The sequence below is a fragment of the Dysidea avara genome, chromosome 9 (genome assembly GCF_963678975.1).
Source record: "Dysidea avara chromosome 9, odDysAvar1.4, whole genome shotgun sequence".
Classification (NCBI taxonomy): domain Eukaryota; kingdom Metazoa; phylum Porifera; class Demospongiae; order Dictyoceratida; family Dysideidae; genus Dysidea; species Dysidea avara.
In genome coordinates, this window is record NC_089280.1 from 25,876,129 (window position 1) to 25,891,903 (window position 15,775).

Sequence of the window (15,775 nt, forward strand, 5' to 3'; positions counted from 1 at the left end):
TAATTACGTAATAGTGGGTTGGCCTTTATAAAAGTGCATTATAGCTATTTGGCGGAGAGTTTCAACAAGCAGCAAGGATGGGTAATAATCCGCCAGAGCGTTGTAGATCTGAAAGTAATTTACACATACAGCAAGTGGAAAGCAAGCCGGAAACAATGCAACGAAAAAGACTTGGATCATTTCGTGGCAGCCTGATTAAGAAGAGACCCACGGAAGAGAAATTAGGTGGTACTGGAACTAGGAGTTCCGGTAAGACGACCAAACGAAAATCATCTAAGACTCTGAGAGAGGAAGAGGTGTTTTTAGCTGCAGCTAGAGTAGGGGATGTAGTTGTGATGAAGGAACTGATTAAAGTTGGTGTGGACATTAACGCGTGCGATCAGAACAAGCAAACAGCACTACACTACGCTGCAATGAACCTAAGGCTAGAAGCCATCCAATTATTATTAGCCAATGGAGCAGATTGTAGTGTGACAGATCTTAAGGGAGGCTTCACCCCTCTACATTGGATTGTGATAAATGCTGAGCCAGAAGTGAGGTCACATCTAGTTGAACAATGTCTAATAACTATAGGCAGTGCAACTGGTAGTAAAGTGAATTGTGGTGACTTTAACTTGAGCACACCATTGCACATCGCATCGCAAAGAGGTCACATACAATGCTGTCATCTCCTAATACAGATGGGAGCTGATTGTCAGTTTAGAGACATTATGGGTCGAACTCCATTAAATGTTGCTCGTTCTGAAGAAACAAGACAAGAAATAGTACGAACTGCACAAGAAAAGTTTATCAGAGATCATTCGATGACACCATCGGAGAGTACGGACAACAGTGGCAGTGCGTAACTCAGTTTAACTTATCATGGTACACAAATTTTTATTGTAATTTTTGTAATTTCTGAGCTGTTCCTGTATGTTGTTTTTTGGTAAAATGTTTTTCATTATCCAACATGAATTGACTCAACCCACAAACGGCCTTGTAGATACAAATACCACTAGGCATCCCACCATTTAATAAAGTGTTAGTTGTTCACTTCACACCATTGGGGAAACCCTACCTCAGCAAGGGCTACTTGATGGTGTAACCAACTGCACTCAACAACAACACTAGCAGATGTTGCCATAATTCACTTATAACATAGTTAGTAAAAATATTTCCCATACAAATTAGTTCAGTGATTATAGGGACAGACATGGGACTGCTGTGAATACACTGGCAACCTTAGGACAGCTGATGTGTCAAAACATCACAAGCTTTAGAGGTGGTATTTCTTGTTGGTATAGTGGTCACTGTTAGTATAGTGGTCACTGTTAGTATAGTGGTCGAGTAATATAATAGTACTCCCTCAAAATATGTGGGCTGAAATGCTGTTGTAGTGTACAGTGTCTGCCATAGATAATTTTTTGATGTAATAATGATACACTACTTATTAGGGATTGCATGGCACAACAATTTCTCCTGCCAGCTAAGAGGCAGTGGCTTCATTATAGCTAAATGGTAGGGATCACTTTTCATTTTGAGTGGATATGGAATTATAGATGTCGTTGGAAGCCAGCTGACAATGATATTAAAGTTTAGCTGCCTCTTTTTGACTGTTTTTGGTCTGACTGAAAAGTGTTGTAAAGATTCCCTAACAAACTAAATTAATAGGAATGACTTAAGGGTACAAGGAGCAGGTGTACTACTAATAAGATAATGTCAGCCAACCGCACCATTACTGGTTATAATCTATCTACCACACACCCTTCACACTAGCCATACCACTAGTATTTACTGGACACAAAGACATCACTGCTCCATGTTGAATACTCAACCAATTGAAACTGGACACATCTAATACCACCATCATTAATCAGTCTAAACCAACAAACTTTCCAAGATTCATACGACACCACTCAGCATGTACACCTGGCATATATACGACATCCACTATTTTCTGAAACCCTTGTTCTTAGGGCTCCCTTGTAGCATCCCAAATGTGACACCCTTGAAGCACTCTATTCAAGTAAAGAAGACGCTGTAACTATAGCTATGTAGCGATGCATCATTACATAGTTTATTGTTTGGACAACAGTAAGTGATTCTACACCAACAGTGTAGGGTTAATTACACAAACAGCACACACCTATTATTAACTGTACAATTAATAGCTCTTGCTGTTAGTATGCAAACATTGGCTAGCCAGGTCGTATAAATAATTAGCCAACTTGTGAATTATTTCTCAAGAAGGACTGACAACAAATTTTGACATCACTTCGTATGGATAATAAATATTTAATGATCGAGAATTAGTTTATTTGATGGTATTGTCTAAATCTTATCAACACACGTCACTACACAAACTATACATACATATAGCTACACGTACACAAAGCTACCAAAGTTTGCTCTATGGGCTTGGACACCTCAGAAAGGTCAGCCCAGAGTCAATTTATGTACTAAGTATCTGTAAGTATCCACATTAGGCAACCTCAAGGGTATAGTCATATTAACATTTCCCCAGTGTGTATATGTGCACCTTGCACTACAGACTTCTATGAGACAAGTAGCAATGTTTTGGACGCAGCAACATGTGGGTAGGTGAGAAATCAGACACAACACGCACCACTTGACTGTACAAATGGTCACAATCACAGTTTGCTATTGTCATCCAATTAAATGATGGCATAGTTAAAATAGTTCAGCATTTAGGGTAAACAATGTAATGAGCCACTCATCTGCCACTGGACAGCTGTAAGATTTCATCCTACGTCATATCAGATTACAACTGAGTGACCACAGGAAATTGCACAGATAATAGGAACAGGGGAAACCCCACCACTAATCATTTCAGACTAAGAAAGGCAACTGTAAAACTATTAGCATCACTGGTCGATCGAGTACTGCATCATATAAAGTTACATTTAATTATAGCCAGTCAGTTAGCAAGCCTCCTCCATAGTAATTGTAGTCCTACGGAATTGTCACATGATTTTGGTATGCCCTTAGGCCTCTTGTACTGCCTCAATTTCTGTAAGAATGTGATGAAATGCTGTAGCTTATTCAGCATACAAACAAGTCCCCTGAAAAGGCACTTTATGATAAAACACTGGCATAGCTACTTATCTCTCTATGCTAGTGTGTGCAGTAATGGCTGTCTCAGCTGAGAACATTTGAGGAGACTGAACCATTTCTATAAACACTTGGTCAGTCCAACAACACTAGGTATGCTAAGAAAGCCATCAGTTTATCAGTAACATCTGTGACCAATCAGCGTGCAATTAACAATTACATAATACAATATAGTTAAACTTTATTACCTATAAGACCAAAAATATGTCCCATAGATGAGGTGGCCTTACTAAAGTTGTTACATATTTCCATGAGTGCATCAAATTCTTGTCATAGGATTTTATGTGCTCCTGAGTAGTGACTTTCATGGCCACTACAATGAGGACATCTTATTGAGGCAATAATAGATACTGAAAATGCTACCTGAGCAACATAACTACAATGAAGCCTTTCTATTTTTGTCACCATAGAATCCATGAAAATAGGTTTCTTATGATAAACTATCTATTTAGATCTGTTGTACGTTTATAACAGCATTTCATGTTCTCTTTTCTGCTAATGCCACCTCAGTGAAGGGAACTGCAATGACGAAGCACCACTCTATCTGTCCCAAGAGATTTGTCTTATAGCTGGCAAACATTACTACAGATAATTTGATTGTATTCAATATGGAGCCATACATGGATTCATACAGGTGTGGTAATGTGTGCTATAATAAACTTGAACTATCTCAATTATAATATAACAGTATAATAACATTAGTGGTTGGCTGCTCACCACAAAAACAACAATTCAAGTTGACCACCACTGGGACTCACAGGTCAACAGGATAAAGAAGTTCAACTAGATTAACAAACAGGTTTGACTAGATTGGATGCAGGTATAACCAAGCAAGGGTATACCTGACTTGTAATCCTGACTACCACAATTCCTGTAAATCACCACACTTGCCACTTAACTGACAATTGGAAATTTATGGCCAATTTAAACAGGTTATGTTACTATGGTGAAGGCATTTCACTTTACTTCCTATAACCATTACACTGTGTATGGGACCATGTACACAACACAAACACTTCACAGAATGGACTATTACAGGTCTAAGTTGAAACTTTTTATACTATATCAACAAATCATTAGATAGCAATGGGGGTAACGTGATACTTAATGGTGAAGCCTTATTTGCATCTCTACACTGCTTAAGGGAAATTGACACCATGATAACTGAGGGTCTATCTTGTACACTACTACAGTTTGAACTATGGCAACTCCTCATCCTAAGAACTACGACTTGTTTTTATAATGTGTTTGTAACACGTTGCAAACTCTTGGTATACTGTAGGACAACTATCCAACAATTAGTGGGACCAAAAGTGACTCATATTTCATGTTGCTGTTTGTAATAGCACACTACACTGCACAAACAATTGAAGTGTTTTCTATTATCTGATGCTGCCAGTCTTGTTGATAAGCTGTTGATACTCAGCTTGTAGTCGAGCCAGTCTGTCTCTACTGTCAGTTTGCTCCTTCTCTAATCCAACAATCATCTTGTCAAATCTTTCACTACAGGAAACAACACAAATATCATTAGCATGCACATGCAAGGAAGGATGCTATACAGACAGACAGACAGACAGACAGACATTATAATTTATCTCTTGACCTTTGAACTATTTCAACATTATTACCTCAGATCGATGCTAAGTATTCTAAAGAGTGATATGTATGTCCGTGCTATCGTGCCCCAGGGCCCTTTCTCAGCTTATGCTTTCCTAAATACCAAGCCTAAAACGTGGCACCATGCCTGGTTGCACATTGCATGCATCAAAGGGTTGTGACGACATGTTCTCTGTGCATACACACACACAGACATGCCCGAGAAATCAGTCGGTTATTTATGTTACACATGAGGACAGGACGCGAGATATTGTTCACTTACTGTTGTTCGTGAGGACAGGAAATGACACACCATTTATTTCTTGTTGTAAATAAGGACAGAAAGTGCATTACTCCACCATGCCATTCACATAACTGGACAATTTTTTAAGTATAGGTTAACTGCGGCATGACAGGAAAGTTGACAAATCCACACTTCATCAGCATTGATGAATCAAATGTTGACGAAAATCAAGAACTATAATCTAAACACACTTTTAGGGGTGCTTATGAACATTTAACGAATTAAAATTTCACAAATTTAACAGATTCATTTCGTCAAAATTTCCTGCTGTACGGTAATGCTTTTAATTTTTCTGGATGAAAACATTTTTTTGTGAAGTTGAAACAATTTCCTAGCCTAGTCCCCAAACATCTCAAGACACAAGGTACCATTTGGCACCATGACAGATAACCAGTGTGTGTATGAGATGATATCTCAGTACTAGTGATGATAGTGATACACACATTGCCATGACACACAGCCTAAACCACAAACTTATGCACTAATACCAAATTCATATTTCCTCATTATTAGGTTCCCATTGTTACCAACAGTGAATACACTTGTAAATGTGACTGTAGAGATCTTTTTTTTTTTTAAATAGACATGCTTAAAAAAATTGAGCATATTGACCATTTTTCACTATATAAAGTGAGTCACACATGTACTTGCCTTGGCCCTAGCTCTATTACCATGAATAGTGGGTGCCTAGTAAGGGACAGGAAGGAGTGGTCATCGAGACTTAGTTGTAAAGTTAATAGAGTTGCCAGAATAGGAAGTGGAATGAACAATTGAGGGAGAGAAAAGCAACACTGGGCGGTATGACTCCTTAGCCACTTGTAACTTGTCTGAGGGATCACGTCACTGAGTGGTTATTGTACACTCCACTGAGAGGTTATTGTACACTCCATTGAGTGGTTATTGTACACTCCACAAAGTTTTGTTACATAGGCTTTCAGTAACCTCCTTGCACGTTCGCAGTGGGACAGTAATTTATAAACAGACACTACACACCCATGTGTAACCAATCAGCCATTACATTTAACGAAGTACAATAGTTATCACAAGACTCTTGACTGCCAGTAAGCCATCACACAAACAAATTACCATCAAGTCTACATCACTAATTGCTCCAAGAGTATCGCAGACACATTGAATAGAACCAGGAATCACAAAGATGTCTCAACTACAACGAATACCAGACACTTTCTAGCATTTCTCATCACAGTATGGCCCATAGTGGGAAAGAAGCTAATGAAATATTTACCAGTTCAAGTAACTAAAACTGAAGGCTCATAAAAGGTGATCAGACATAGTCATTGACAAGGCTTTGTAACAGAGCATTGGTTAAGACATTCCGATGGTCCAGTGTAAACGAAAAATGGCCATACACCCCCATGGTATCTACTCCTTTTTATTCAGCACTAGTTCATATTTTGTGGCTAATTCAAACTTGGAAGTGATTGGTCCAGTGGTATACTACTGGTGGAGCAGTATAGAAGTCCAGTTTGTAGTTATCCAACATTGCATTGTCTGTCATTTGCTTTATTGCATAGCTCTATTTGGCAAGTCTCAATAATCACAGCACAAAACGAGGTTCACTGGGGCTCGGTAGAAGTTTAGATCATACATTTCAAAGCTATGTAGCTTGATATGAAAGAGCAGCTGTTAAGCGCACAAAACATTAAAATATCAATTCCACTAAGAAATCCAGGGGCTCTTAGCACATATAGCCTTGAGGTTTACATGAAGCACTATTGAAATATATATTGAGCTCAAGTGAATCCTGTTGTTTGCTAGCTTGTACAAAGACCACTGAGACTCATGTGAAACACCAAATCAAACATACCATAGATAAAGCAAGTGGCACGCAACACTTGTCCTACCTCCTTTGGCAATGAACCTTATAACAGCAACTTGTTGCTAAAGGATCAAGTAGCTACCACCTGAGGCATAGTCATAATTCTCAACACAGTGTTAGGGAAGTCCTAAACGCAAATGAGAGCCTTACTGGATCACTTGGGAAAGAGATATGGTGAAGCAATGTGCTACAGATAATGTATCCCATGTTAGCCACTTAACACTTTAACGGGCTACCATTTATTAGAGCCCAAACATCCAAATAGTCCCTGAGGGAATTAGCTAGTATTCAAATACCAGTGACTAGCAACGAGAGTTACATACAAATATTATAAACTCTTGCTAACAATTTTTGGCAATAATAATGATAACAGACTTGGTTATTTCTTGCCACAGATGAGACTTAAATTGTTCAGAACACAGAGAATGCAATGGAACATCCCTTAAACCAAGCAACAGGTCTGGCTCCTTACGTTTTTACCTCTAAAAAGAGAAAACCCCAGCCTAAAATTCTTGGTACCACTCTTGACCACTACAACTACTATTCACATTTGTTCATTGCTCTTTGTTAACAACTCTTTTTTCCGTAGGCAAACTGAGTAACTATATTAATTTGTAAAATAGTTTTCAGCCATTAGATAATTAGTTTTTACTACCACATCTTCTTCATTGTCAATAAGTTGAACTGATATCACCAGATGACCTGCTTATGGCATGACACAAAAGAAGACAACTACCTGATCACCAAGGCATATGACATCATGTATCTTAACACACATGCCAAAAAAAGTTGGAGGGTGGGCGGCACCACAGCATCAAAAGCTTTAGTAAAATCATCGAACTATTCCCATTTACTGACATGCACAAAGTAGAAAATGACAATAAGAGCTACAAACCGAGTCAGAAATGAGGTAAGACTTCTTTTTTTCTCTTAATGGGGTCAAATTGGGAGCACACAGTGCAAGGTACAGAGTTTGCATATTCATACAACAGGGCCATCAAGTGAACACTGAAAAACACGATACCCTTACTTTGAAAACGTGTCAAGTTACACAAGTACACATCTCCAGTGAGATTATGTTTGAAAGAAGAGGCCTCATTGGCAATTAATGGACTATAACAATAATCGTTGAAGTGATATGGGTGCATTGAAGAGAATCAGTAATGCACTGGTCAATCTATACTCTACAAAGTACCAGAAATTGGCTCATTGACAATACTTTACTCTGTCAATATCGTCACAAAATGTAACAATTTTATTTGAAAATAAACACTAGTACTCATGATTCCCCACCTGTACAAAATATGCATACAATACTAGTACACAGGGACACTCAGATCTGAGTCTGTAAATCAAAGGATGGAAAAGGGGTTTAACTGAGCCCACAATTTTGAAAATTTTAGGAAAAATGTCGTACCACTTATGTTGCAGTTGTTTCTTGGACACAACTCAACATTTCATGAAATTAGCTTCCGCGTTCTGATAAAATACTAGCAAGGTTACTAGGTGGTTTCTTTACCACCCCACCACATGGAGAAAAAAACGGCTCACTTGAAGACCAGACAGAATTCTACATAGAGTATCTATTGACTGAGCATAGAGATTACAGGAGGACACTACATTCCATCTATGGAAACTGGTAAAGGTTATAAAAGGAAGATATGATGTAGCAGATTAATTTTGTTTTGTAATGTGATGATGTTATTCAATTCCACTAGCAATGAGTTGTCATGGATCATTTCAGGAAAACATAGTATACCCTTCTCCCACTCCAGGCCACAGGCAATGAGCTACCATAGTAATAATTTGGAAATCTGGTAGAGGTGTGTGTTTGAAATGCAGCACGTGTCATTATACCAATAACGTTTAACCATGTATTCAACTTAAAACTTTGAGGGAATCCCCTTTTGCAATTTCACTAAATGCAGACAGTGGACATAGGGAATTAGAGTTGAAAAGATACCTGACTTTTGATGGCTGAACATTACGAATAAAAGAAGCTTCAAATATTTTTTACCATCCTAAATACTGGAAAAGGTATTATTCTCTTATTAGTTGAATTCTGGTCACTGTAAAACACTACAATAGTTCAAATAACATCCAATACAGAAGTGTGGATTTATGGCTGGTTAAAATACACCCAATGAAGTACTGAAATACGTATATAGGGCTTACCACACGAAAAATAATGGATAGTGGTTGACTATAAATATCATGGTGGCAAGCAATCAAACAAACATTCAAAGCATTTGTTCCAGCCCTAACATGGATTGGTTCATTAGGCCAACACAAAATTTTACAGCTCAGTGGTTTGGCTGTCCATCTTTGACATTAAACTTTAACATGTCCAATTTGTTATTGATATGCTTCAGGAAAGAATAGCGCCTGCATAGCCTGGAACTTACAATATCCGACTTGTATCGTCTACAATAACACAAATATTCTGAAGTAGTAAGGTATGACAATTGATCACAAAGAGATGTCAAGGTCTTGAAAACAGAGTAGAGCTACAAATTTATATGTATTTCAGATATTTCAATAATCTGTATGTATTTCAGATAATTTATGTGTATTTCATACCCATAACTATTTGTTAGTATTCAACCTCTCCTTACCTACGCACACGAAATACAATCGATCAAAAATTACACCATAGACACCTGCATTCCATAAGCTGTGGAGTGTGGCATTGAAAATTGTCCAGTGTAAAAAGATATAATATCAAAGAAACGGCTGCAGTGCTAGTAGTTTGTAACTATTAGGTAACTTATTAGTTTATCATTCACCAACATTCAATATTTTGGTATTAAGGTGGCACTGTAGTAATTATGTGAAGCCATACAATGCCCATTTGTCACTATTAAAATTAGCCCACGCACTTAATTAGCTAAATTTTAGCCCAAGAGCTTAATTAGCCCACGCGCTTAATTTTATAAACACCATAAAAAATTATGTTGGGATTTTTTTTGAGGGTAAAATTTTTTTTCCTGATTGCCACCACTGAAATTTTGAGGAAATTTTATTTTGCTTTCTTCAGGGAATTTATGTATACTCAATGCCATTTTGATCGAGCAAATTTTGAGGGGAAAAAATTTCGTGGATAGCTGTCAATCCACAACCCCCCCCCCACCCCTCAAGAAATCATTATATGGTACTGACTTCACGATTAACTGAATGCTTTATTAGACACTGCATACAATAGCTTCAAAATTTCATGTTCTCAAATTTGAAATTTTTGTGAATTAGTGTGCAATCATGAAATTTTAATACCCATTGAAAAATTGGTGTGTAAATAGGTTGATCATTGTAGCAGTGCCTTTTTGATAGTTTGAATAGCAACATATAATTCTATTCATTGTTCAAGCAAACCTTGAAGTAGTGATGTCTCGAGTAATATAATCCAAAATATTTAGCCTCATCTTCCACTTCATCTTCTAGTGCCACAGTCCTGCCCAGATCAGATGGACTGCTGTCAAAACCCATGCTATCGTCTACCATTCAGGCAGCAAATAACTTGGGGCAAAGGTTATTTTTACTAGAGAGAGAGAGCTACCATTGGCAAATATTACCAAGGTGATACTAAAGCAAAATCGCTGATTGCGGTTCTGGATGGACTCCCTTGCAGATCTTATACCAGCAAAGACATTTTTATAGATTATGAAAACAGTTCACTCCATTTATGCAATTATTGCATCAATCATGAAAATTTGAGATCACAAAAGTTGGAACTATTTGGTATGACTGCTTTATAAGAGTATCTTGATGAAGTCATTTGTTATACTTGCTTGGTTTTCACATTACAACAGTTTGATTTTCTTTGTGACAAGTTTGTACTAACAGTTTATTGAGGAAATTCAACCATTTCTGTAAGTGGCTTGTCTGGCATGCATGACAACAAAACTGCACATATAATTTCTCATAACTTGTGCAGTTTGACATACATACTTTTCTCTAGTCTCGCGTCGCCAGACCAATACGCCAGGTGCTTATTGATATCCTGATTATAAGCACTGGCTGTAATTGGTCTGGTGACATTACGACTCATTACCATTTCTACTGGAATGTAGTGGCGTGCGCAGTATAGCCATGGCGGCAGCTGTTTCCATAGATACCTAATATTTTATTACGCTAGAGTTGGGACTATTCTATATAACACAGCTAACACAAGTGACAGGTTATTACATTCACTACTCACCACTACAATTCCTTAGCAACAGTGGCCCTTCGTTGTCAGAGGTAAACCCTGTGAATACGTGCACCGTTTATACTAATTGCTTGCGCACCATATGCTGCGTCGTAATGTCACCAGACCAATTACAGCTGGCGCTTATAATCAGGATATCGATAAGCGCCTGGCACATATTGGTTTGGCAACACAAGACTAACTTTTCTCATTGTTGGACAAACTTGGAAGGAACATATCTTGGAGACAGCTGCACAGCTAATTTTACTCAAACTTGGTACACGGAAGCCCTTTCAAAAATGGTCCATTTATGCCCAGGCATAACAACATGAAATCATGTTTTTCAATACAACATTCACATGTGTTGCACATCTCCTTTGGCCACACAATACACTACTAAGTGTTTTACTGTAGTCATTCTTGTGCTAATGAGTGCCACACAGATAATCTACAACTTGGATAAAAGTATGAGATAAATCTTTGGGATTTCTGAGCAAAAATTCAGCATCTGGAAGTAATATTTGTCATCAGAAAAGATGTCAGAGTAAGCTATGAGTTGTGGACCCCTCAACATATTTCTCAGCAATGACACATATACAAGTTCACGTACACTTCCTTAGTGATGTAATCTAGTCTCTTGGTAACAGTCTGCTTGGCCTCAGCTGGTTCTTGCTTCACAAGGACAGGACCAACCATTTTGTAGATTACTGCACTATCATCTAATAACTCCATCTCCTGTAGGTATGCATGTACAGTGAAGTGTCCCTACACGCAATACCGCTATACCTCCTTCACCGAGAGATTCTCGTTTCGCTGACCATCCAATTGGGTCCGGTTATCAACCAGTTTCTGAGTCTCTATGTAAACAAGACATATGATGAGCTACGAATTGACTAGTATTTTATAGCAACTTTTCTGGAGTGATCTAAACTTCTCTACTTCATCTTGTAACTCTTTCTCCATGGCCTTCAACTTGCCTGCAGCCATCGTGGTGTGCGTTATATGGAATCACAAATTGTATCAAAATAGCTATAAAATATGAACAGCGGGATGAATAGATTCTCTAAAGTTCCAATGTGGTTGAACGCCGCAGGTAATTTCGTGTCGTACTTCAACTGGAATACTTTGTTGCAGCTACAGGGCGGGTTAGTGCGCGACGTTATGCTGTCAAGACACGGAGTAGGCAAGGAGCTAGCAATTGGTTGATAATAATTCCTCTGACAACGTTCGGGCTGGGAACATGGCAGATATACAGGCTACGGTGGAAATTGGATCTTATTAAAAAGTTGGAGGAGAGGACTAAGGAAGATACAATAGTTATACCAACAGAGTAAGTTTTACCACACTGTACATGTACTTCAACATGTCAAGTATCTATAGTATCATATGCTGCCCATTGAAACAGTTGTGGCTAGGATCAAAAATTTATGCTGCAATAAAGTGATCAAGAATTCTGTAGCAGATAAAATTTCTTCCATCAAAATGGTCGTAAATGTTTCAACTGGCATTGTGAAAGTGGCTAACCCTTAACATGTGATATTTAGCATTGTAGAAAGAGTGGAGGAGTTAGAATATCGTCATGTTAAGGTTCATGGTGAATTTGATCACTCCAAGGAAATATTTATGTGGCCACGTTCCCGTCTTGTGGAGGGGACTAGAGGAAGTGGCGCACATGGAGCTCATGTGATCACTCCATTTCACTGTGACGACACTGGGTGAGCTAGCTGCCATAACATGAGGTAACCAGTTGTCATGATATCACTCCAGCAACACAATACTGATAAACAGGGGCTGGGTACCTACAGCTAAAATGGATGCCAGCACCAGAAAAGAAGGGCAGGTATACCACATGATAACTTGGTAACACGTCAGTATCCACAACACTAGACCGAAGGAAAGGTAACCCTTACAGCAGTTGTAAGAGCACCAGAGAAGGTTTGTCATTTGTGAGATGTACAATTACATCAAACTGGTTTTGTTAGAAACAACGATTTGCTCCCAAAGGGGAAGAAGGTAGCAACAAATGGCAGTACAGGAATGTAAAGGAAATGGCGGATTACACAAGGACAACCCCAGTACTACTGGACGCTGATGCATGTTAGTACCACAATACAAACTCTTGATCGACTTGTTAAACAACCCCTATAGCTACTAGTGTAACTGGTGGTCCCATAGGCGGACAAACAAGAGTTACTTTAAGAAATAATCACTTGGAATATGTCATTACTTGGTCTGTTACTATATCACTGTATTACCAATCTCATTATGATTATCATTGCAGGTATGCTTTGACACTAGCAACATCATATATGTTGTACATGTTCAGAAAGGGACGAGGTCACTAACACTTTTATACACCTTATTGTGTTTCATGTATTTTAACATCAACTATTTTCTTTAATCTTCTTCTGTACAGCGGTATGCAATTGTTCTAGTTCTGCTAACTGATCTGCTTTCAGCTTCTCCAGCTCACTGCTACGCTGCTCAATACACTTGTTAATGAAGGAGAAATCATTTAATATCATATTTTCCTTTACGTCTGAAGTTAGTTTGGACAGTGCCTCCACAGCACGTACCTGCAATACAACTTGGGCAAAACTGCATGTGTTTTAATTTATACACTCACAATATTTGATGCTCTAACTTTGACCTCACTTTCTACGTGTGATATGTGACTTTCCGTAGTCCCTTTAGCAGCGGGATTGATCTATACGGTAGTTATTCTAATAAGAGTGCACCATACCGACATAATAATTCATACTTTACTCTGGTTCACTATCTCAATATAGTTGTCTAAAATAGACTTCACATTATCCTTTAACCTTCGCGAGTATGTCGCTGTTTGACTAGAGTCTTTCTTGAATGCCATAAGTGGGAAAATTGCGCATGCGTACACGCGCACGTTCTTGAAGTTCGTCCCCGCAAGATGGTAAGTAGCGTGTTCGTAATCCTTCCATGAAATGGCCAGCTAGTGTATAATTCACGTTGAATCTTGTTCAATGGGTAGTTTTTGGATGTTTGGTTGTGATCTTGCCGTGTGTGATGTATTGTTTAGCCAACCAAGGTGGTGAAAAAGACGAAGAAGGTAGCAGCGGCTCCTTACGTCAGCAAGCCACCACCGAAGAAAATAGAGAACCCTTTGATAGAGAAAAGGCCGAAGAACTTTGGAATCGGTAAGCGTTGTCGTGTATTGTGGGTATTGGTCCTATGATGGCAACGCAGGTGGTACCATACAACCAAAACGAGATCTTACACGATTCGTGAGATGGCCCAAATACATTCGATTGCAGAGACAAAGACAGGTATTATACCAGAGGCTAAAAGTCCCACCAGCAATAAACCAGTTCACTCAAACACTGGACAAACACAATGGTAATTGGCATCAGTGATGTTGTGCATTTTGCATGATAGTCTTTGTCATAGCATCACTGTTGTTTAAACTGTTGCACAAATATCGTCCTGAGACCAAGGCACAGAAAAAGCAGAGACTGAAGACCCTTGCTGAACAGAAAGTTAAGGGTGGAGAGGCTCAACCACAAACATCAAAAAAGCCAGTAGTTGTGAAGTATGGCATCAATCATGTTACCAGTCTAGTAGAAGAAAAGAGAGCTCAACTTGTTGTCATTGCTAATGATGTAGATCCCATTGAGGTACATAGCCTGCATACATACATACGTACATACGCTCACATGTACACTACACAAACACATACTGGAGTAGCCTGTATTGTCACAAGAGTTGGCCAATGTTTGATGGCTGGTTCTTCCTCCAAATAGGCTAATAGTTAATCCTATATGATGCCCACAGGTTACCAATGTATTTCTGTTGCTATTATATGGGATACATTATTACAGATCGTGGTGTGGTTACCAGCGCTGTGTCAGAAGATGGGTGTTCCTTATTGTATAGTGAAGAACAAAGCTAGGTGAGTTGGTCTGTGTGTATACTGTGTGTGGTGTGTTTGTGATGTAACTATGACCAGCCTCTCTGCCACGAAGGACTCCTTAGTAATAGTGGAGATCCTTTACCAATTGTTAGAGGCTAACATTAAGGTCAGTTAGGAAACTACAAAATTAACCTTGATAGTTTGTGGTGTCGACACCTGACAACATAATTTGTTACCAACTATAGCGGTAGTGAATGTATCTATATACGGTGGAACCTCTACCTAGTGTGTAGCTTTTGGTGATTTAGCTCTATTATTTTTCTGTTGAAAGAACTCATTGTCTCTAGACCTGCTCTGTGTTGCAGCGAGATTCATGTTCCACTGCACATGTACTCTTTAAGTTAGTTTGGTGTGTATGTATGTGGCTGTTGTTCAGTCGTACAACCTGTTTATCCTGTTCTGCAGGTTGGGCACACTGGTTCACAAGAAAACAGCTACGGCAGTAGCACTGACCAGCACTAGAAGGTATTGGCCACATTTCTTGGTTACATGCCATTATTACTTGTACTAGTGAGGACCGAAGTAGCTTCAATTCTCTGTTGGACTCCATCAAGACTAACTACAATCAGAGATACGAAGAGGTAACCGAATGATGGCAGTGATAGAAATACCAGTATTGTCCCATTGCAGCTAAAGAGACAATGGGGTGGTGGTATCATGGGTGCTAAGGCTCGAGCAGCAAAGGCAAAGTTGGACAAAATAAAGAGCAAAGAACTTGCAGCGATGATGTAATTGCTTTTGAATCACAAAATATAAAATCCAAATATACATAGAACGTCTGGGTGTTGGGGTGTC

The 15,775-nt window shown here is 38.7% G+C and overlaps 5 protein-coding genes across 6 annotated transcripts; 3 read left to right on the forward strand and 2 right to left on the reverse strand.

The window, feature by feature from the left end:
* Positions 1-29: 29 nt before the first annotated feature.
* On the forward strand, positions 30-958 carry LOC136265911 (ankyrin repeat and SOCS box protein 7-like). Its single transcript, XM_066060857.1, has one exon. The coding sequence runs from the start codon at positions 78-80 to the stop codon at positions 843-845; it is 768 nt and encodes a 255-aa protein (XP_065916929.1). The 5' UTR covers positions 30-77; the 3' UTR covers positions 846-958.
* A 3,451-nt stretch (positions 959-4,409) lies between these two features.
* Positions 4,410-12,213, reverse strand: LOC136267272 (prefoldin subunit 6-like). The gene is made up of 4 exons (XM_066062357.1): positions 11,946-12,213; positions 11,821-11,891; positions 11,645-11,769; positions 4,410-4,614 (listed from the first exon to the last, which is right to left on the reverse strand). The coding sequence occupies exons 1-4, from the start codon at positions 12,019-12,021 to the stop codon at positions 4,494-4,496; spliced, it is 393 nt and encodes a 130-aa protein (XP_065918429.1). The 5' UTR covers positions 12,022-12,213; the 3' UTR covers positions 4,410-4,493.
* On the forward strand, positions 11,998-13,435 carry LOC136267270 (surfeit locus protein 1-like). 2 transcript variants are annotated; one of them, XM_066062353.1, is made up of 8 exons: positions 11,998-12,127; positions 12,169-12,364; positions 12,579-12,749; positions 12,802-12,874; positions 12,922-12,969; positions 13,017-13,131; positions 13,183-13,264; positions 13,316-13,435. In XM_066062353.1, exons 1-8 carry the CDS (start codon positions 12,073-12,075, stop codon positions 13,377-13,379), a joined length of 804 nt encoding a protein of 267 aa, XP_065918425.1. In that variant the 5' UTR covers positions 11,998-12,072; the 3' UTR covers positions 13,380-13,435. The 2 variants fall into 2 exon arrangements, with proteins under 2 accessions (XP_065918425.1, XP_065918426.1); XM_066062354.1 differs by having other exon boundaries at positions 12,001-12,127; positions 12,175-12,364.
* On the reverse strand, positions 13,278-13,966 carry LOC136267273 (mediator of RNA polymerase II transcription subunit 22-like). The gene is made up of 3 exons (XM_066062358.1): positions 13,796-13,966; positions 13,661-13,741; positions 13,278-13,610 (listed from the first exon to the last, which is right to left on the reverse strand). Exons 1-3 carry the CDS (start codon positions 13,901-13,903, stop codon positions 13,419-13,421), a joined length of 381 nt encoding a protein of 126 aa, XP_065918430.1. The 5' UTR covers positions 13,904-13,966; the 3' UTR covers positions 13,278-13,418.
* Positions 13,811-15,748, forward strand: LOC136267271 (large ribosomal subunit protein eL8-like). The gene is made up of 8 exons (XM_066062356.1): positions 13,811-13,963; positions 14,090-14,207; positions 14,257-14,406; positions 14,458-14,684; positions 14,889-14,959; positions 15,386-15,445; positions 15,492-15,561; positions 15,611-15,748. The coding sequence occupies exons 1-8, from the start codon at positions 13,961-13,963 to the stop codon at positions 15,710-15,712; spliced, it is 801 nt and encodes a 266-aa protein (XP_065918428.1). The 5' UTR covers positions 13,811-13,960; the 3' UTR covers positions 15,713-15,748.
* Positions 15,749-15,775: the final 27 nt, after the last annotated feature.